Source organism: Phyllobates terribilis, unplaced genomic scaffold (assembly GCF_046119375.1).
Source record: "Phyllobates terribilis strain yellow unplaced genomic scaffold, ASM4611937v1 Scaffold_2__4_contigs__length_985480577, whole genome shotgun sequence".
Taxonomy (NCBI): Eukaryota; Metazoa; Chordata; class Amphibia; order Anura; family Dendrobatidae; genus Phyllobates; species Phyllobates terribilis.
Genome location: NW_027362762.1, coordinates 390487080 through 390509293, shown reverse-complemented (window position 1 = coordinate 390509293; position 22214 = coordinate 390487080). Strand labels below are relative to the sequence as shown.

The 22214-nt window shown below is 42.1% G+C and overlaps 1 protein-coding gene across 1 annotated transcript; it reads right to left on the bottom strand.

Moving 5' to 3' along the window:
* Positions 1–707: 707 nt before the first annotated feature.
* LOC141211818 (transcription factor 15-like) lies at positions 708–7743 on the bottom strand. The gene is made up of 2 exons (XM_073664853.1): positions 6973–7743; positions 708–6344 (listed from the first exon to the last, which is right to left on the bottom strand). The coding sequence occupies exons 1-2, from the start codon at positions 7519–7521 to the stop codon at positions 6312–6314; spliced, it is 582 nt and encodes a 193-aa protein (XP_073520954.1). The 5' UTR covers positions 7522–7743; the 3' UTR covers positions 708–6311.
* Between the last annotated feature and the right edge of the window lie 14471 nt (positions 7744–22214).

The window sequence follows — 22214 nt, the reverse complement described above, 5'->3', positions numbered from 1 at the left end:
AGTTTAGTTACTCTTTAAGAGATTTTCTCTCTTACAATAACTACTGTTTGGTACTGTATACCCCCTGGTGTTTTGTGAACTTAAAAGATAAGAATTCCTAGAAATGAAGTGATTATTGTCTTTTTTTACTGTGCACCATAAAAGAAACAAAAAGTGTTTTATTTATTTATTTTTATAAAGGATAGTTTATAAATCCTCTTTTCACGTCTGGTGATATTACTCAGTATTAGACTAGATTTACACATCCATAATATACGGTTCGTTTATTACCCCAATAATATGAGGAAGTTAGTTCAGGTCAAGAGACCCCACGTTCAGGGCAGGTATTGGGTACAAGAACTCTATTACCAAACATCAGGGCTACACAACAAGTGATATTGTACAATCACTGTGGTGGAAAATTGCCTTAAGATTTGTCCATCCTCTGGGAAAGATATGGTGGGACACAGAGCGCCTACTAGCCCACAACACAGAATGTACCACACTGCAGGGTTCATGCACTCGTCTAAAAGATTAAACATTTTAGAAATCTTTTATCTGTGTCGTATTTTAGAGAAAAACAAAGTGGCTAAAACCTATTACAATTGTACTAAGTCTAAATGAAATGTACAAAGGCGTATTTTGCTGCAATCTTTATTTATTAAAATACTATTCATGTAAATGTCATAGAAATTTAAATATCACAAAATAAATTCTATGTTAACCACACTTGTATAACATTTTTTTTAAAAATATTAGCAACATTCATTTACAGTTAAGTAACACATAAAATACACTGAATCCAGAGTGATAAAGATTAGTGTGCATCGTACCATTATGGATCATATGGACTGAAGGATTCATCTGTAACAAACATTCCTAATTCACTCAAGCACCTTATAGTAAATAGGACATTTGTATTTAGTGTTAAAGAGGCTCTCACTTCTTTCTTATATATTATAATGATGTTAGTTTATTTAAACAATATTCTATATCTTAAAGAGTATTTGTCACCAGGTTATTTCTTCCTCATCAGAGCAGCATTATGTAAGCGCAGAGACCCTGATTCCAGCGATGTAACACTTAGTTTGTACTGGGTGCAGCAGTTGTGATAAAACAGCTTTCTCTGCTGCAGATCTAGCAGTGTTCTGAATGTTGAGCACTGTATAATCCCACCCACACCGGTGATTGACAGCTTTCTATGTACACTGTGTATTGACAGAAAGGCCGAGAACTCTTAATCAGCGGTGGGGGGCTTGGTTACACAGAAGAGGAGGACTAGGAGGCACAAAAGTCCTGTACTGATAATCCCCTGCTGATAAAATGCTGATTGTATTGAAACAACAGGACAAAGCCTATTAAGTGACACATCGATGGAATCAGGGTCTCAGCCCCATACAACATGCTGCTCTCTGATTACGTAGTTAAAACCTCCTGACAGATTCCCTTCAAGAATTGTTGACAATTTCTAGGTGAGGCAGAGTATTAGGCTCAGTGGCTCACTAGATTGGTGTTTATCAATTGGACATTAAGTTGAAGTATGAATTCACAGAACTCCATGGCTATGGAACCCTTGCTGTTTTTCTGAACAGTGTCTAGATATACCTGTAAGCAAGCATTGCAACTTTATAATTGACTTGCCTTTTCTCTCTGCTGTCATTGAGAACTTTTATCTTTCATAGTGCATAGCTTGTTTCCATGTACCTTCACCACTAGTGCCTGCCGAGACCCTGGCCAAGAGTGTGCAATAATTACATTCTGGGAAAGAAGTTAACTCCTAATATCCCACCCATCCTATTCCAGCCCACTGATTAATATATGAGCTGTTCTTATCAACCCTGTAGAATCACAATCCCTGGCAGCCAGCATCACAGCTCTCACTGTCCTAAGCTGTGTGCTTGTTCAAACCCACTGTTATCTTTATATGCAAATACAGTGATAACAATGTAGAGTCTAGAACAAATCACTGATAGCTGAATGTGTTACAGCAGAACTTTTGGTGAGCTTTATATTTGTACTAATAATACAGATCTGCTACTCACTAGAACTATCACACAAGGAGGAGTGCCTGCTCTGCTAGAAACCAGGAAGTGAAAGAGTCTGAAAAGTTGTGTGTTGCTCAAGAGACAACTTGAGAATAGCCCTCTAAATCCTCTTTGAGGAGCCAGAACAGAAAGTTGTTTCTGCAGTGAGCTGTCCTTGTATTATATAGATGGCAATGTAATACTACATTTGTACTGTAATCTTTACAGGAAAATTACCTGTCAGGCTGCTGCTTCCTCCAGCAAGTCAGCCATTTGCCAGGAGGTGCTAACAGGGGGACCTCACCTAATCACTGTGGTGACAACATGCTGATTAGACGATCCCTTCACATTTTGTTAAAGGGATTATCTGATACTTTATACGCTTTATAAATAACTATCTTTAAACCCCAACTGTTTTTGTAATAAGCTTTACTGTAAAATTCCCTACTATACTTCCTATCTTGCTAATCCCTATATGTGCTTTTTTTTTCTTTACTTCCTGTGATTCGTTTGAAGGGAGTCTCAAATGGGATGTCACAGGGGGAGCTCTGCAGTCACTTCTCCCCCCCCCCACTTGGAACAAAATGTTATCAGGGTGCGCCGTGGTGGTTACTTACCACAGCTTCTGTCCCTTTATGACGTCATGGTCCAGTAGCAGTCATGAAATGATGGCAGCTCTAGTGGCCACTGCCACACTTCTGTCTCGACACCCTCATCTTCAGTGGCCACCACCACAGACCCTGCTTCTGACACCGCCATCTCTTTCACTGAAACGAGATGTCATCAGGGGACAGAGATAGAAGCAGGATAAGTGTCAGCAACGCCCTCAAACCAATAGTCACCAGGGGCGATGATCGATGAAGGGTGACTCACACCAATCCGCCCCCTGATGACAATTTGTTTCAGGATGCTGACAGAAGCTGTGGGGTGGCACTGCTGTCATTCACCCTGCTTCTATCACCGCTCCCTGAGAACGTCTCATTTCAGGGAAAGAGGTGGTGGTGCTAGAAGCAGGGACTGTGGTGGCGACTTAAGATCCAAACAGCAGGGACAGAATAAGTGTAGTGGCAGCCACTGAAGATGCAGGCAGGCGGAAAAAAAGAAGTATGACAGTGGCCACTGAAGTCACTTCTCTATCACAGCTACTGAAACAGGACGTCATCAGGGGAGGGCGGTAACAGAAGCTGTGGTAAGTGATCGCAGCGCTGCCCCCTGATGACGTCCTGTTTCAGAAGGGATGATAGAAGCTTCAGAGAAGTGACTGGGGGGTAATCCTTCTACGATGTCCTGTTTGAGATTCCTCTCAAACAAAGCATCACAGGAAGTAAAGAAAAAAAAAGCACATATAGGGAATAGCTGTATAGGGAGAATGGTAGGGACTTTTAAAATAAGGCAAATTACAAATAAGGTTAGGTCTTAAAGATAAACATTCATGAAGGGCATTATAGGTATTGGACAACCCCTTTAAGTAATGTAGTCTTTTCATGAGCCATGGAAGCTGTCTAGCATGTAAATAGTAGGAGTACTGACACTGTGTTTATCTGACTGATTGTAAACTAAAGTAACATATAACCTATTATTCTTGAAGTAACCACACTATTCATTAAACATAATCTCAGAAATAGCAGAGGAGATTTATGAGAAAATTGTCAGAATGTTCTTCATACTTAGTATTTACAGTACAGAAGATAATATTTATGCATGATATAGATCAGTGTCATCTTGTATATAGCTAATAAAGAACCAAATATACAAAGTTTCCATAAGTACAGTACATTCAGTAATTTATACAATCATGCACATTGAGGTATTTAGACATTTCTTGTTGTAAAGTGCATTAAAGTGGGCCTGTCATTATTTCTTCAGTAATACAACATATTTCACAATTGTGATTCATCTAGGCTTTGCATAATAATTTTTGTCATTACCTAGTAAACACCTGTACTTTTTCATATAAGTGAACTATTATAGGTACAAATTTTAAGTAAAGGTACTAAGGTTAGACAGAAAAGAAAAAATAAAATAAAAAATGGAACTAAAACAAAGGAAACGCTTCCTTAGTATAATGTGTAATTTCTTAGTGACAGATCCACTTTAAAGTGTCATAATTATTAACTCTACCTGTGATGTTCTTATTACTGCAATGATGTGTCCCACAATTGTATTGATCACAATTTTATTTATCAAATATGCAATTATTGAATCTAAGTGCTGACTAACTATATGACTGTCCATTGTATTTTCTGCTTATTAGAAATGCAATTTAAAAGCCTAATTATTACCTTACATTTAACATAAGTGTTGAGCAATGTTTGTATGAACAAAATACAGTTTAGAATGTTTGGCATCAGAAACTTTCTATAACCTATATTAAAGGGATTGTCCTTTAGCAGATTACAGGGAACTGACTATTGGAACCCCTTGTGATCATGTTTTTTTAAATTGCAAAATATAGATATACTGTTTATTGTTAGGCAATCCAAATTGTGTCAATTTGGTCATATAACATGACCTTTCTCAAACATTGGATTGCCAAACTGAAAACTTGCCATTTCGGTCACATAACATGACTTTTCTCATACATTGGATTGGAGGAGCTAATCAGAATGTAAAAGATAAGCACAGTAAGTGGCAGTATAATTGTTCGGTTGAGAGGTGCCTCTTACTTGAGCGGTCATACTGCCACTCTTGCATCATTGTTTAGCATTATGATTAGCTCCTCCAATCTGATGTCATGATATGTGACCAAACTGGCAATTTTTGTATTGCCAATATAATATTTCAGAATGGTCACTTTATATGACCAAAATGGCATATTTTGGATTGCCTAACAAAAAACAGTATATTTATACTTTGCAATTTGAAAAAGTGCTTAGATCTTTTTATTATGACATAACAGATAGGACCCTTATTGAGCACCTTGCATTGGGACTGGAGTGTCATGTTCCCTTTTTTGCTTCACCCAGATTTTGGTACAGAGCTTAAAGGGAATCTGTCAGCAAGTTTTTGCTACATTGTAGGAAAATAAAAGCTGAATCCAGCAATGTATCACTTAGTTTACTGGGTGCAGCCATTCTGACCCAATCAGATTTTTTTGGTTTAAAATGAAGCAGAGCTGAGAAAGCTAAACCCGCTTACACCAGGCTCTCTTTGTGCAAAGTCCATAGACAGTGAGGTGCTTATCACAGGAGGGGGCGTGTCGGACTAGCATACACAGCACGCCCAAGTCCAGCAATGATAACCTCCTGGGGCTAAAACAATCATTGCAACACCACGGAGCCTGATAAGAGAGGCATCGATGAAATCTGTATTTTAACCCTTACCGTATGTTGTCTTCAGATTACGTAGCAAAAACCTGCTGACAGATTCCCTTTAAGTGTGCATGAAAAAAATCTGTATGAGCATACCCTTAAAGCATATATTTGGCTGATATCACAACCTCCAGCACATTAAATGTAACTGGAGTTAACATACATTAAATTTCTTGTCATTTGCAGCCTACAGTAGTCTCTCAACTACATGGTACTATATAGTTGATTTCATTACGTGGCAGGAAATTTAGCAATTTATAAATTATTTTAAAGATTTCAATAATTAAGATTTTTTTAATTAAAGTGATAGAAATAAAATTATTAACATAATGTAATTATATTATCTATTTTATTTAGTGTTCTAAGTAGAGAGTCATTCTACTTTATGATATTTGATTACTAACCATCATATACAGATTGTATGCAGAGAACTATTTTACATTTTTCCAGGAATATATCATTTTTTACACTTAACACAATATTATCCCCTATAATAGAAAGAGCATATTATAATGTGCTTTATGTGCCAGTTTTTATTTCATTCAGAGTGTATTCTTAAAGGGGCTGCAGGATTTACCTTCTGGACATACTACTGGGTCTTGATTATTAGAAGCACAGGTGAAAATGTGTTATGACAACACACTCTGATGAAAGCATTGCGTGTCCAGGATCATGTTACATCATGTGTCATTGGTTTAACCAACGCCGGTATCGTGCTTAGGTTTAACATTTCTTGCGCAAAAATAGCAACAACACCAGGTGCAACAATCCATTCTGAGTTAGATTTCAGCTGAAAATTGTCTTAGATAAAGTTGATTCGGTGTAAAATAAAGTGCATTTCATGATGGTTTCTCCTTTTGTTTACAAATAACAATTACGTAAGCTGCTTTACAAAAATTCTATGTAAACATAGAGTATCAAGTGGGTATATTTAGAACAGGTCTATATTCAGTGCAAGTATTGTGCAAGCTGCTCAGAGTAAATGTCCACATACACCTTAAATAGACAAGTGCTTCTCCCCTTCCCTGTGCTGTGAAGAAAACACAGAGACTAGATTAGAAGACGTTTCATAAGGTCACAGTTTGCAGACTATGGACATTACTGAAAATACACAGTGCTGGTAATAATCTATAAATAATGGGGTGTAATAGTTAGAATTGATTGAATGTTATAATTTCAAGGTACATGCATATTAAGGTATTATGTTAGCTTATTTGGTAGGCTCTTAAACTTTTTATATCTCCATTCACAATTTTGTCTTAGCAGAACATTCACTGTATTGTCATAATTTGCACTTTCTCTAACAGGAAAAAAACAACTTACATTATATATTTTTTTCATTATGGTTTGGCATATGAGATAAATATATATATTTTTAAACGAACAGTATCTTCTAAGGAAAATATAGAATATATTGCTAAAATCATTGTAGTGACTATAGATCACATGTACTCAGCTGTTACATATGCACAGTAAGACACTTTACACACTGCAAAAATAATAGGGTCCCTGACAAAATGCTGTTTAATTGCAATAGACTATGTCTCAGGACATCTATGTCTAATAAAATACATGGAAATTATACAGTTAAATATTTATACTGACTATAATGATTACGACTATACTTTACGGGTAAAGGCTATTAGACCATTACTTACTATTTTTCTCTGATTGCTAAGGCAAAAAGTGCAGATGGGTTTGGGGACAGTACTGGTCACTGAAGCTCTGTACTGTAGACATGGCTGTCCATCCATGCAGTCCTCTGCCAGTAGCAGGATATTGGCTAGATGAGAAATGTAACTAGAAGCCAGCCTCAGGGTTTCTATTTTGGACAGCTTGCGGTCTGCAGGCTCTGTGGGGATAAGTGTCCTGAGAGCAGTGAAGGCTGTATTCACACTGTGTGTTCTGTCTCTTTCCCGTGCATTGGCAGCTTGTCTTTGTTTGCTGACTCCAGACAATTTACTCTTCTTTTTCCTTTTTCCCCTATTGTCCCCAGATGGGCTACTGTAACCGCCGTCTTCTCCTCCGCCAAGAGATTTTTCTGAGCTGTCACTTACACTCTCTAGATCTTCAGCATCAGACAGTAAACCACTACTACAGTCTACAGGTTGCCCAATGCCAGCACTCACACACTTCATGGTCCTGCAGTATACGCCTTGAGCCTGTGACTCTGTCCTCATCAGCAGCACCATCCCCCGGGCTCCCATCACTTTTATGCACGGCAGGCAAGGAGCACCTGTTGGTAGCGAGCAACTCCACTTGATCCACTGACACCTCAGCAAGTCATTTTTTGAATGGTTGCTCCATTTAGACTGAGCATGTGGTCGCTTCGAAAGGCAAGAAAGGTGGGGTTGGTGGACGGTTATGGAGGTTGGGGCAATGGCACCATCCTAAGCAGTGCACCTGTTCTTGTTGTCATGTAGTGGGTTACAGGGAAAGACAGAAGTCCTGTATCAAAAGTGAGTGAGAGGGGACAGGCGGTGTGCTAACTAGAGTGACATGTGAATCTGTACAACCTACTAATGTGTAAGCTGCTAACAATAATATCACACCCTTAACTTAATTTTCTCTTAATAGAATTTCTGCTGAAAACCTAACTTTTTGTATTAGCTACTTCTGCCCCTAATTACAAATATTTTTTAGTTTTGTAATGTGGCTAAAGCAGACAAGCACTTTCAATAAGGTAATGTAAAGGGCAGCACAAAATGTAATTATACTAATTGTCCTTTAACTGTTTGCTTTTTAGTCTTTCTAATTATTACAATCTTTTTATGAGCATAATAAAATGGGTTTGTTCACACTATCAGCTTTCAAGTTCATATTCATGTAAATCTTTATCAGGATCATTGGACAATTATCATTTATGTGTATCTAATACCAGAAATTTTTCATCTTTTTCAAATTCATTTCTTGACCAATTCAAAATAAAAATTCTTCCATTTTTTTACAGACTTTCCTGGTGTTGATCATGTTAATTGTGAGAGAACACTCAGTCAGATAATTTGATCTCTGGTCAAAGGATTGCAATCACTATGGCAGTGGGACTTCACCAGGGAGAATCTCTTATTCATTTACCTACTTACTACATGACCCAAAATTAAAGGTTAAAAGGGTTGTCACTCTATTTCACTACAGACTTGGGAATCCTCACATCGCACAGGAATGGTGGTTATCTGACCGCAAGTGTGCGGTATGCACACTTCTGGCCATAATCCGACTAAATAGGCATGGCCTCATACAATACAAGTGTATTGACCGAGGCCGGAAACAGTCTAGTTAGATTGTGGCCAGGAGTATGACTTGCGGTCAGATGACCACCATTCCCAGCGCTGACACTGGAGAATCCTGACAGCATGAGGTGCTCGTGATGTGAGGAATTACATAGAGTAAGTGCAGCCTTGTAGTTTTAGACCGGACAACCCCTTTAAATATAATAGTTGATATTTGTGTGCACTTCTGTAATTTTCAATGAAAAAAATTCACATACTTAATACAGTGTTTTATACACTTGAATATTGCATTTGTTTTATAATCGTATTGAAGTAGGCTTCAAGCAGAGTTTAATGGGAGAGTCACAAGTTCTTATATTGTTTCAATTATTTAAACAGCATGAAAATAAGCACGTTTGCAATTAACTTGCTTTTTTTCTGTCACCCATCACGGCACAACGACGGCACAACGACGGCACAACGAGAGAGGGGATTCGCCCTTCAAGTACAGGAACCTTCAAGATAAAAAGGCGGCCCCTCTCTCTGCCTCGGTGGTTTCCTGTCCTTGATGGGGGACCTTCTGATTCGTCGACGGCGACAGCAGGAAGATTTCGTCTTACCCAGTCCGGGGCCGGTCAGTTGTGGCAGGGCACAGTCTCTGCTGCGGCCGGTCCTGTGTGTCCTGGAAGCTCCGCGGAGGGCGCCGACATTGATCTCCTCGCATGCGGGCGGGGGTTTGCGGCACCTACACAGCATGGTAGCCGGCAACCCCGCTTCCCGGATGTGATGTCACGGGGCGCCGGCGGAAGTGACGAAACCGGAAGTCGCGCCCCCGATGACTCGCAACGGGACCTCTGACCCCTGGATGTAATTTTTGGGGGAGGTACCGAAAGCTGCAAGGACGCCGGCCGGCGATCTCCCTGGCACAAATGAGAGTACTTAAGGGTAGATCACTGGCTAGGCAGGGGCGCAGTGCACCATAATGGCCTCACAGCAACCCTCCCCACCGCATCAGCAGCAAGAGCAGCAGATTATGCTGCAGCAGCACGAGGAGACGGAGCAGCTGCAGCGTGTACAGCCTCGGCGCCAGAAGCGCACCCAGGAGCAGCATCTACTGCAGAGCAGGAGCAGTGGGCGTTCTGGGACACGCAGCACCAAAGATTCAAGATCCAGCCGGCATAGCTCAAGCAGGATTGATGATTCCACGGTACCCTGTTTTTAACTACTGGGTGGTGAGTGAGCTACGTGAAAGTCGACGTATTAATGTAGACTTTTTTCTGATGTAATGTAGATTCTCTCTCTCCCTCTCCTTCCTCCTTTCCCCTGGTCAGGATGTCCCTAAAAAATATACGGGGAAATCCAAATACAGGGTGTGTGTCTGACTAAGGACTGGCCTAAAAAGTTATGCCAGCCATGTATTGAAGAAACAATTTCGGAGGGAACCCCGGACTTTGCTTCAAATTTAAAACCCCTTATTAGGTCTGAGGTGGAAAGATCGCTAAAATCGTTTTCTCAGGCAAAAGAAGCGTCCCAGACCCATATAGCAAAAACCCCACCCACCCTTTCAGACTCAGAATCCGATGATGGAATGCTGGATTACTCTACTGACTCTTCCTCTTCGGATAGAGAGATAGGCACAGGTCATTGTTTTCCCCTAGAGAGTGTTGATAGCTTAGTTAAAGCCGTCAGGTCCACAATGGGGTTAGTTGACCAGAAGGCAAAAAAATCCGTCCAATATATTATGTTCAGTACCCTGGATCGGAAGAAACATAGAGTTTTTCCGATTAATGATAAGGTGCAGGGGCTTATCAAGAAGGAGTGGGATAGGCCGGAGAAAAAGGGTCCCCTTCCATCCTCCTTCAAAAGAAAATATCACTTTGATGAGGAAGATACCGCATCCTGGAATAAAGCCCCAAAGCTGGATGTTGTGGTGTCCAAGGCTTCTAAAAAATCTTCTCTCCCTTTTGAAGATACAGGGATGTTGAAGGACCCACTGGACCAGAAGGTAGATACCTTCCTTAAGGGTACCTGGGAATCATCAGCAGGTGCATTGAAACCAGCCATAGCTGCAACCTGTACTGCAAGATCCTTCATGGTTTGGTTAGACAGGTTAGAAGACCAGGTTAAAAACAATGAGTCACAGGACTCCATTCTGGCCTCTCTACCAGTATTGAAAGGAGCTGCGGCCTTCTTATCTGACACCTCTGCAGATTCCGCCAGATTAGCGACTAGATCTGCGTCCCTGTCTAATGCCGGCCGCAGAGCAGTCTGGCTGCAATGTTGCCCAGGGGATATACAGACAAAAGGGAAATTATGTTCTCTTCCGTGTGAAGGAGATTTTCTTTTCGGTACCTCTCTTGACACAATTCTTGAAAAAGCAGGGGACAACAAGAAGGGATTTCCTAAATCTTCCTTCTCGGCTTTCAAACATTCCTTTCAGAGGAAGAAATTTACCCGCACAAGAACATCCACAGAACAACCTAGGTGGGAGGATCGCTCCAGAAGAGGAAAAGCGTTTTCATTCGGCGGCCCTCCCAAGATAGTCGTAAACCCCCAAAATGACTCTTTATCCCAGGTGGGAGGGAGGCTCTCTCTCTTTCTTCCAGCCTGGGAAAGGATCTCCTCCAACAGGTGGCTCCTCAGATTGATAACATCAGGATTAAAGCTGGAATTTCTGAGGAACCCGCCAGAGAGATTTATCCTGACTGCCTTAAGATCCTCTCTACCGGAACAGCGTGCACTGGAGGAAGAGATTTCAGGCCTCCTTCGAAAGAATGTCTTACACGAGGTTTCACCACAAGAGGAAACAAGAGGGTTCTATTCCCCCTTATTTCTTGAAACCGGACAACTCATACAAAGTGATTATCAATTTGAAAGGCCTGAACAAATTCCTGAACATTCCATCATTCAAGATGGAAACAATAAAATCAACAATAAGCCTTCTATTTCCTCTTTGCTACATGGCAGTGTTGGACCTAAGAGATGGGTATTATCATGTGCCAATCCATCACGACTTTCAGAGATACCTCAGAGTGGCCATAACTGTACAGGCAGTCGTCAGGCACTTTCAGTACAGAGCTCTTCCCTTTGGCCTAGCAGTGGCGCCCCGCATATTCACAAAACTTATAGCGTAGGTTACGGCTCATCTCAGGGAGGAAGACAGATTGATCATTCTGTACTTGGACGACTTCCTAATAGTGGGAAAAACTCACGATCATTGCCTAGCCCAAGTGGATCAGGTGTGCACCATCTTAAAAAACTTAGGATGGTGTTTAAACCTGGAAAAATCAAAACTGATCCCGCAAACAACTCAGATCTTTTTAGGTCTTACTCTGGATTCAGTTCGACATAAATGCCACATGCCAGAACAGAAAAAATAAAAAACTTGGTTTCGGCGGCCATAGCAAACCCAGTAATGACTCTCAGGGGGGCCATGTCTCTGCTGGGGTCCCTCACCTCCTGCATTCCAGCAGTATGCTGGGCCCAATTTTACTCAAGAGAATTACAATGGGACGTCCTAAATAATGAGGTCATCCTCTGGGGTCATCTGGAGGGCAGATTGACACTCCCTCACATTGTAATTCAGTCACTGCACTGGTGGTTAAGGACGAACACGTTCCGGACAGGCGTCCCCTGGGTTCCCCTTATTACCAGAGTAATTACCACAGACGCCATTCCCAGGGGGTGGGGGGCGCACCCAAACAACCACCCGATACAGGGGACTTGGTCAGAGGAGGAGAGTCTGGAGTCTTCAAACATGTGGGAACTACGAGCAGTAGAGAATGCACTAATCAGCTTCTTACCCCTTCTACAAAGACATCACGTAAAAATTCTGTCCGACAACCAGGTCACTGTAGCATATGTGAACCACCAGGGGGGGAACTCGCTCAAAATCTCTAATGCGGGTTGCGGGGAGGATATTTTCTCTAGTGGAAGGGAAAGTTCTCTCTTTAAATGCCCTTCATATCAGAGGAGGGGACAACACGAAGGCAGACTTTCTAAGTCGCAGGCCACTATTGCAGGGAGAATGGATTCTAAATCATTCAGTCTTCCGTCAGCTAGTTGCCATGTGGGGGTCTCCAGAGGTCGACCTATTTGCGACTCGTCAGAACAGCAAATTAAAAAAGTTCTGTTCACTGGATCCCACAGAAAATCCTCTAGTAGTAGACGCCTTCCAGTGCAGATGGGATTTCAGTCTGGCCTATGCCTTTCCCCCAACGTGCCTAATTCCAGCAGTCTTGAGGATGATCCGGGAGGATCAGGCACGAGTGGTTTTCCCCCTTCTGGCCCAAGAGACCATGGTTCTTTTGGCTGAGAAGCATGTCAATCACGAACCCCTGGATTCTTCCAGAGATTCCTGACCTTCTTGCTCAAGATCCTATATTCCATCCTCAGGTGAAAGGATTGCACTTAGCGGCCTGGAACTTGAGAGGTCATTGCTAGAAGGTCAGGGATTCTCATCGAAACTAGTTACTACTCTTCTAGGTAGTAGGAAACCAATCACTACTAAGATTTACGGTAGAACCTGGAAGAAATTCTTGTCATCTGAGGTGTTCTCCCTGGAGGGGGGGTTCCCGTAAAGTCCATTTTGGAATTTCTTCAAAAAAGGGCTGGAAAAAGGCCTAGCGGTTAGCACCCTAAAAGTCCAAATCTCTGCCTTAGGGGCCTTGCATAATTATAATCTGGTCGGTAACAAATGGGTTTCCAGGTTTGTGAGGGCATGCAGTAGAGCCAAACCAGCCCCTATAATAAGGGGCCCTTCTTGGGATTTGAACTTAGTGCTAAACGCATTAACAAATTCTGCCTTTGAGCCCCTTAGCTCAAGGTCCATAAAGTTACTTACCCTAAAAACAATACTTCTTGTGGCCTTAACATCAGCACGGAGGGTTAGTGAGTTACAGGCTCTATCTGCAGATCCACCTTTTACCTTAATTCTAGACGATAGGGTAGTTTTGAGACCAGACCCTTTTTTCCTACCTAAAATTGTATCCAAGTTTCACATGTCTCAGGAGATAGGACTACCATCCTTCTGCCCTGAACCAAGAAATAGCAAGAAGGAAAAATGTCATACCTTGGATGTCAGGAGATGCTTTACACATTATTTAGTACCCACAAGCTCATGGAAGAAGGATAGGGCTCTATATTTCGGAAAGGGACGAAGGTCTCAAAAGGCACTCTATCAAGGTTGATCCGAGAAGCCATCACGATGGCCTATACGGGGTCAGGCAGAGATCCTCCTAACAATCTGAAAACCCACTCTACAAGGGCCATGGCAGCTTCCTGGGCAGAAACAGCGGACATGCCCATTGAGCAAATATGTAAGGTGGCCACATGGTCAGCTCAGTCCACTTTCTATAATCACTATAGGCTTGACCTTTCTGCCTCCTCTGTTCTCACATTTGGGAGAAGGATTCTGCAGGCTGTGGTCACTCCCTTACATACCTAGTTCTCTGTAATTCTCTCGTTGTGCCGTCATGGATGACAGAAAAACACGTATATTACTTACCGGTAATGTGTTTTTTTCTAAACCCATGACGGCACCTTTACATTCCCTCCCTGTCACTATGGTGATCACCTTCAGGCTGGTGCGTATTGAAGTATTCACATGGGTGAAATTTGTATATAGTTAATAAGATTTATGTATTCTAACTGGAGTGTCCTCTCATGCTCTGTAATCCACTGAGGCGGAGAGAGGCGCCGCCCTTTTTATCTTGAAAGTTTCCTGTCCTTGAAGGGCGGATCCCCTCTCTCGTTGTGCCGTCATGGGTTCCCAAAAAACACATTACCGGTAAGTAATATACGTGTTTCTATCTGCTGTCATTTTTCTGCAATTACAGCTTTTATCTTTTATACAGTACAGCTCATTTCCATAGAGCTTGGCCTCTAGACCCTGTCAGAGTGTGCACTAGTTACATTTCAGGTGAGGCGTTAAATCTTAACATACCAGTCAACTCTTTCGAATCCATTGATTTCTAAATAGAAGTTACTGCTCACCTTCCTCCCCCTCCCTCCTCTCCCTCTCATCTCTTGAAGAGATGCAGTTATAAATCACAAGTCTGCAACTTTCACAGCAAGTCTGCTAATCTTGGCTCCTAGCTGTGGGAGCCCTGTGCTTGGTCAAATGCCCTGTTATCTCTATATGTAAATATAGTGATAACTGTGTACATTTCAGAAAAAAGCACTGATAGCGGAATGTGTTACAGCAGAACTAGTGCTAACCTGTACAGTTCCACTAATACTACAGTTAAACTATTCACTAAAACTGTCACTCAAGCAGAAGAGCCCGCCCTGTTGGAAACCAGGAAGTATAGAAACTATGGAGAAAGCACTGGTCTGAACTGTTCAAGAGACAACTTGAGAATACACGTTTAAGGATCCTTTTGCAATTACAGCATGACTAAGGGAGCAAAACACGTCAATGGCTATAGTGTTGTCACAAACTCTTATTGCTGCAACCATCACTACTGGCTGTTGGCGGTTGCCACCTTCATACTGAACCCTTAGACTCAAGGCATCACCTCCTGCTTTTTACTGATGCCCATTTACTGGGACCTCGGCTCCTACTCCTAATGCATGCATGCTTCCGGGCCTCTTATTAGGTGACTTTGCAACAAAGGCCCTGTCCTTAGCTGATTTCCTGGGCAGCACGGTGGCTCAGTGGTTAGCACTGCAGCCTTGCAGCGCTGGGGTCCTGGGTTCAAACCCAGCAAAAGACAACATCTGCAAGGAGTTTGTATGTTCTCCCTGTGTTTGCGTGAGTTTCCTCCGGGTTCTCCGGTTTCCTCCCACGCTCCAAATACATACCAATAGTGAATATAGATTGTGAGCCCCAATGGGAACAGTGATGATAATGTATGTAAAGCACTGTGGAATATGTTAGCGCTATATAAAAATAAAGATTATTATTATTTCCTGCTCATTTCCTCAGCAATAAGGTTATAAAACTTCCTCTTACGTGTAAAGGTGTACCTAATGACTATTTCCATGGATTACGACATACAGTAGCTAGTTTCTTGACTGCATTTCCTTTTCTGCTGCCAGCCCTTTTATGTTTGCTTCCTGTATTGCAAGAATTCCAGCAGCCCTAACCTACTACTATAACTATGAATGCTGCCTGCTGTCTCAGTTTCTGCAAACGTGTATCATCTGTCATCAAGTGAGAAACTTCATCTCGATTTTGCTAAATCTGTAGCAAAATAATGGATGTACTGCTCAAAGTAGGCCTTGTGTTAATTTGATCAAGCCAATCCCACTGATGTACTGTATGCTTCCCTGAGATCTAGACAGGCTAACTAGGTCCTCACACACATGCTCCCTTTGATGACACTTTTAGATTATGCGCTATTACTTTGAATGCATTGTCCCATACCACAGGGAGACAGTGGCATGGAAGTATCAGTGTAAACACAGATAACACAACATACTTCTTACGATCGTTCTACTAGTGTTGATATCGCCACTGTCTCCTCTAAATAAGGGTACTACATCTCTGCTTGGCCTACATCTGTCCCTGTATTCCATTGGCCTGTTATTGATCCCTAAATGTTTAGGTTGTTATAACATCTTTCAGATTTTAATATATCGTTAAACTTTGTTTAAATGTTGCTGTTATGATACTAGGAAAGTGCACATGATTACGGTAATTATTATCAATTGCACAGTGTCACCCACTCGTGAGTCTGTTTGACTTTTTTTTTATCCACAATGCATTATAATTTGCTTTATCTATAGAGCATTCCAATTTGCTGCCATACTAATACATGAGTTTTTTTTTTACTATGTACTTACCTCTTCTGTCTGTTTCATAATTTTAAGTATGAAAGAAGACACAAGTGTGACGCTAGTCACTACTCACGGACAGGCCGGGAAGCAGAGAAGTCCGACGTTCTGGGGTCAGTACCAGTACCAAGAGAGAACATAGTAAACTAAGGGAAAAGACAAAGGAATAAGTCAGGTCACAGTCTGGGGTCAGAATACCAGAGAAATTGCAGATCTAAGCAAAGGGGCTAAACAAACGGGTAGTCAAAACATTGTCCAAAGGTCCGGCAACAGTAGATCAGAACTCACAGCACAGGAGACAGGCAACCACACACCAGAGAGCAGAAGCTTTGACTGGCAGTGATCTGGGCCAGACAGCTCACTTAAATAACAGGCATTTACTAAGAACAGGGAGCAACTAGAGAAATCTTAGCAACTTACAAATTTTGATAGCACAATAATTATTCGATGATTTATTCTAATGAGGTATGAGAATTAATAAGAACAGGGAGCACCTGGAGAAATCTCCGCATCTCCCAGACTTAGCTAGATCAGGTGAGCTGTCAATCAAAGCACTGACAGCTCAGCATGCCCCACCACTGGATAAGATGACAGAGCTGTCCATCACTGAATCCCAGACACACTGGGAGGAGGAATCGTGACAACAAGTCCATCAAGTACAACCTATACCCTAACATATTAATCCAGGAAAATGTAAAATTAAACATGAGGTAGGCGCTGATAGTTCCATATCAGGGGAAAAAACTCCACGTCAATAAACCATGAGGACTGTTTAACAGCAGTCAAATTTTTCCTGGGTCTGACTAAGATGGATCATCAATTTATTGAACTACTCCTCCAGCTATTACGGTATATCCTCACGCATAACTTTTTTTCTCTTTAAAGATAGAATATACCTCCAGGAAAGGGGTACGGCTATGGGGGCATCTTGTGCGCCGTCATATGCGTGTCTCTTCCTGGATTATTGGGAACAAAGTATAAATTACCCGAATAGAGATGATGGAGCGGTCCACATGTGGGTCTGCTTCATTGATGATCTTTTTTTGATATGGCAGGGGGAATTACACCAATTGGAGAGGTTTTTTGATGAATTGAACAGAAATGAACGGAATATACAATTGACATATTCGTCAAGCCCTGTGGAAATTGAATTTCTTGATCTAAGAATCAGGAAGGAGGAGGATGGTCAAATCTCAACCGATATATATAAAAAAAAAACGGCAGTAAATTCACTGCTAAGTGCAAAATCCTCTCACCCTCCTCAAGTAATTAAATCTATTGCCACTGGTCAATCCTCCGGGCTAGGTGAATATGTTCCTCTAGTGCTTTGTTTGAGAATCAAGCTGGTGAACTAAGAAAACGCTTTAAAGGCCGTAACTATAATAATGATGCCATCCAACAGGGCTATAGTAGAGCAGCGGCGACCCCAAGGGATCAACTTCTGAAAAACAAACAAAAGAAAAATGATGATCAGGTGAGATTGATAACTCCATATCACGCAAATATTCTGCAATATTCACAAGATATTGGCCAGTACTAATGTCGGATCCCATCCTAAAAAATATTATGTCTCCGAAACCCTTGGTAACCCCTAAAAGATCTCAAAATCTAAATGATATACAGGTAAGAAGCCATTATATACCACCTCCAGCAGAAGGGTCCTTTTTTGGTTCCCGTATTCCAAAATGGGGTTGTTACCCATGTGGTTCATGTGGGGCATGTCCCCAGGTAGATAGAGCCTTTGACTTTCATGATTTTTCTAGTACTCATACCTTTAAAATTCTTCATCGTATAACCTGTCGCTCAACTGATGTAATTTACTGGGCAATTTGTCCCTGTAAATTAATCTATATAGGATTAACATCCAGAGAATTTTGCGCTAGAGTTCTGGATGTTGGAACCTCTGTGCTGCGGTGCAAGGAGGGACCAGAGGAGCGTAACTAGGTATCAACTTGGACTGTCCAAGGTCGCACGGCGGCTCAATCAACTCCGTGAACCAGGGAAGGACCGAGCAGAGGGACTAGTTGCTACTCTGGACCAGTCCTTGTATGAGAGCAGGTGACTCCCATGGGTCAGAAGGCAGGGACTGACCGGTACAGCAGATGAGCACGGCAGGCGGGCTGACGGGTGATCCGGGCAGACACCACGGGTAACTGGCAGGAGCCTCCAGGTAGGCTGGCTGGTAGGCACGGCAGGTAACCGGTACGTTCTCCAGGTAGGCAGGCAAGCCAGGCCCATAGACAGACTGGCGGGTTAGGACCGTAGACAGACCGTCGGGCTGGAGAGTGTGCTTGGCTGGCGGACACAGGTAGACAGGCTGACGGAATGGACTGGTAGTCAGGCTGGCGGACTGGACTGGTAGTCAGGCTGGCGGACTGGACTGGTAGTCAGGCTGGCGGACTGGACTGGTAGTTAGGCTGGCGGACTGGACTGGTAGTCAGGCTGGCGGACTGGACTGGTAGTCAGACTAGCAGCGGGACCTGAGGGCTGAATCAGAGTTTAGAACACAGAGCTACAACCTTGCACGGGCACCTCCATTTTGGAGAAGGTGCCTTTTATATGAGAGGTCCTCCGGCCATTGGCCGGGGACTCCTTAGGATGGCGCGCGCAGCAGCAGCAGGAGGGCCGGAAGACGCCGGACCAGGAGCTCGGCGGTAAGCGGGACAGCGTCTCTGCCTGTCAGGGGGCAGAGACGCCAATGCTACACTGGAGCACATACGGGATGTTAAAAATGCGGCTAAAATTTCTGATCCAGAATAAATAGTCAAATTAAAAAACATCCCTAAACATTTTCGTGAGTCCCACAACTGCAATTGGTGTAATTCACGATTTCAAGGGATTGATCAAATCCATCTAGGTGTGAGAGGAGGATATGCTACAAAACTCCTCTATAAAACGGAAGCAAAATGGATTACTGTTTTGGATACTGTCAAACCCAATGGTTTGAATGATCTAGTGAGCTTTGTCCCATTTTTGGTGTAATCTTGACATTGCTGTGATCCTAAATATCTTAAATATATTATGCACTCCCGTACCACTATACTATGCTGCTATTCCTGGGAATTGTATGTATATTGTTTATCTATTAAAGTATTATTTTATAGACTGATATGGGATTATATAAGGTATTAGAAAATTTGATGAATAAGTAACATATATTTAGGTTAGATTATCCTGTTGCTTATACTATATCAATGAAGTAATATGATTATGTGGAATTATGGGCATCTGTAAATAATATTATTATTTCTATCTTTAAGATTCTGAACCCTGACTGTATGATGAATCATTAAAAATGTATGCCCATTGAAGCAACAAACAATATAGGATATATATGTATAAGATTCCCCTGTCACTTTCTTTATGCAATGTACTTTATATGGCTAGTAATGGGCACTGGGGGAATTTTTTCCCTAATCCAACATGGTGCCTTGTTATTTTCCATGTGGTGCGTGTGTGCACCGCGTCATCGTGGCCTCGCTTCCGGCGTCCAATCGGAACTCCGGCTTTGCGGTCATGCGCAGCTGGACTTCCGGGACGGCAGCTGCGGGATTTCGATAGGCAGAATACATGCGCCTGTGATCATGGGATGTTCCAGGTGACCTCAATCCTCTATACCAGATAAAAACCCAGGTATGGCCCTGCCTCAGTACCCCCCGACGAAGCAGAACGCAAAATGCGCGTTGGGGTACAAGGCAGTGTGGTTTCCAATAAGATGGCACATGGTCTGTATGCTTATTGCTGACTAAAAAGTTTTTCATCAAGTTATGGGGGTCACAGCATTTATCTTTGTCCTTCAATATTCTGTTTTATCTCTGGGTGGCATTATGTATTTTATATTTGCCTGATGTTCTGACCCATAGAGATAGTGACCATGATACAAAATTGAGATTATGTGTGATATACAGATTAGCCTCTAATATCTACCTCAGAATCATGTATTGCAATTGTAATTACTGTTATAAATGGTTGTCATCATAAGGTAGTATATATATGAAATTTTGAGTATATGCTATCTACAGTGGTGGCCAAAAGTATTGGCACCCCTGCAATTCTGTCAGATAATACTCAGTTTCTTACTGAAAATGATTGCAATCACAAATTCTTTGGTATTATTATCTTCATTTAATTTGTCTTCAATGAAAAAACACAAAAAGAATTGTCCTAAAGCCAAATTGGATATAATTCCACACCAAACCTAAAAAAGGGGGTGGACAAAAGTATTGGCACTGTTTGAAAAATCATGTGATGCTTCTCTAATTCGTGTAATTAACAGCACCTGTAACTTACCTGTGGCACCTAACAGGTGTTGGCAATAACTAAATCACACTGGCAGCCAGTTAACATGGATTAAAGTTGACTCAACCTCTGTCCTGTGTCCTTGTGTGTACCACATTGAGCATGGAGAAAAGAAAGAAGACCAAAGAACTGTCTGAGGACTTGAGAAACCAAATTGTGAGGAAGCATGAGCAATCTCAAGGCTACAAGTCCATCTCCAAAGACCTGAATGTTCCTGTGTCTTCTGTGCGCAGTGTCATCAAGAAGTTTAACGCCCATGGCACTGTGGCTAACCTCCCTGGATGTGGACGGAAAAGAAAAATTGACGAGAGATTTCAACGCAAGATTGTGTGGATGGTGGATAAAGAACCTCGACTAACATCCAAACAAGTTCAAGCTTCCCTGCAGTCCGAGGGTACAACAGTGTCAACCCGTACTATCCGTCGGCGTCTGAATGAAAAGGGACTGTATGGTAGGATACCCAGGAAGACCCCACTTCTTACCCCGAGACATAAAAAGCCAGGCTGGAGTTTGCCAAAACTTACCTGGGAAAGCCTGAAACTTTTGGAAGAATGTTCTCTGGTCAGATGAGACAAAAGTAGAGCTTTTTGGGAAAAAGCATCAACATAGAGTGTACAGGAAAAAAAAAGAGGCATTCAAAGAAAAGAACACGGTCCCTACAGTCAAACATGGCGGAGGTTCCCTGATGTTTTGGGGTTGCTTTGCTGCCTCTGGCACTGGACTGCTTGACTGTGTGCATGGCATTATGAAGTATGAAGACTACCCACAAATTTTTCAGCATAATGTAGGGCCCAGTGTGAGAAAGCTGGGTCTCCCTCAGAGGTCATGGGTCTTCCAGCAGGACAATGACCCAAAGCACACTTCCAAAAGCACTATAAAATGGTTTGAGAGAAAGCACTGGAGACTTCTAAGGTGGTCAGCAATGAGTCCAGACCTGAATCCCATAGAACACCTGTGGAGAGATCTCAAAATGGCAGTTTGGAGAAGGCACCCTTCAAATATCAGGGACCTGGAGCAGTTTGCCAAAGAAGAATGGTCTACAATTCCAGCAGAGCATTGTAAGAAACTCATTGATGGTTACCGGAAGCGGTTGTTCGCAGTTATTTTGGCTAAAGGTTGTGCAATCAAGTATTAGGCTGAGGGTGCCAATACTTTTGTCTGGCCCATTTTTGGAGTTTTGTGTCAAATGATCAATGATTTGATTTTTGCTTCATTCTCTTTTGTGTTTTTTCCTTGCAAGCAAATTAAATGAAGATAATAATACCAAAGAATTTGTGATTGCAAACATTTTCAGGAAGAAACTGAGTATTATCTGACAGAATTGCAGGGGGCCAATACTTTTGGCCACCACTGTATGTAATCCCATCTCTGGAATATATAAACTGAATTCCTATATCATATTCACCACTAAATTTTGATGTTATAATCATGATGCCAAATAATATTTACATCTAGAGCCACACTGCCCAAGTATTTTAAATGGGTCCTTTTAGGGGCTATTTTATAGGCTGAGTTCACACGATGCGTATTTAATGCGTTTCCGCGGCGTTTTTGCAGTTGCGTAAACGCCGCAGAAACGCATGAAAAACGCATGGTAGAAGGGCAGCAATGTT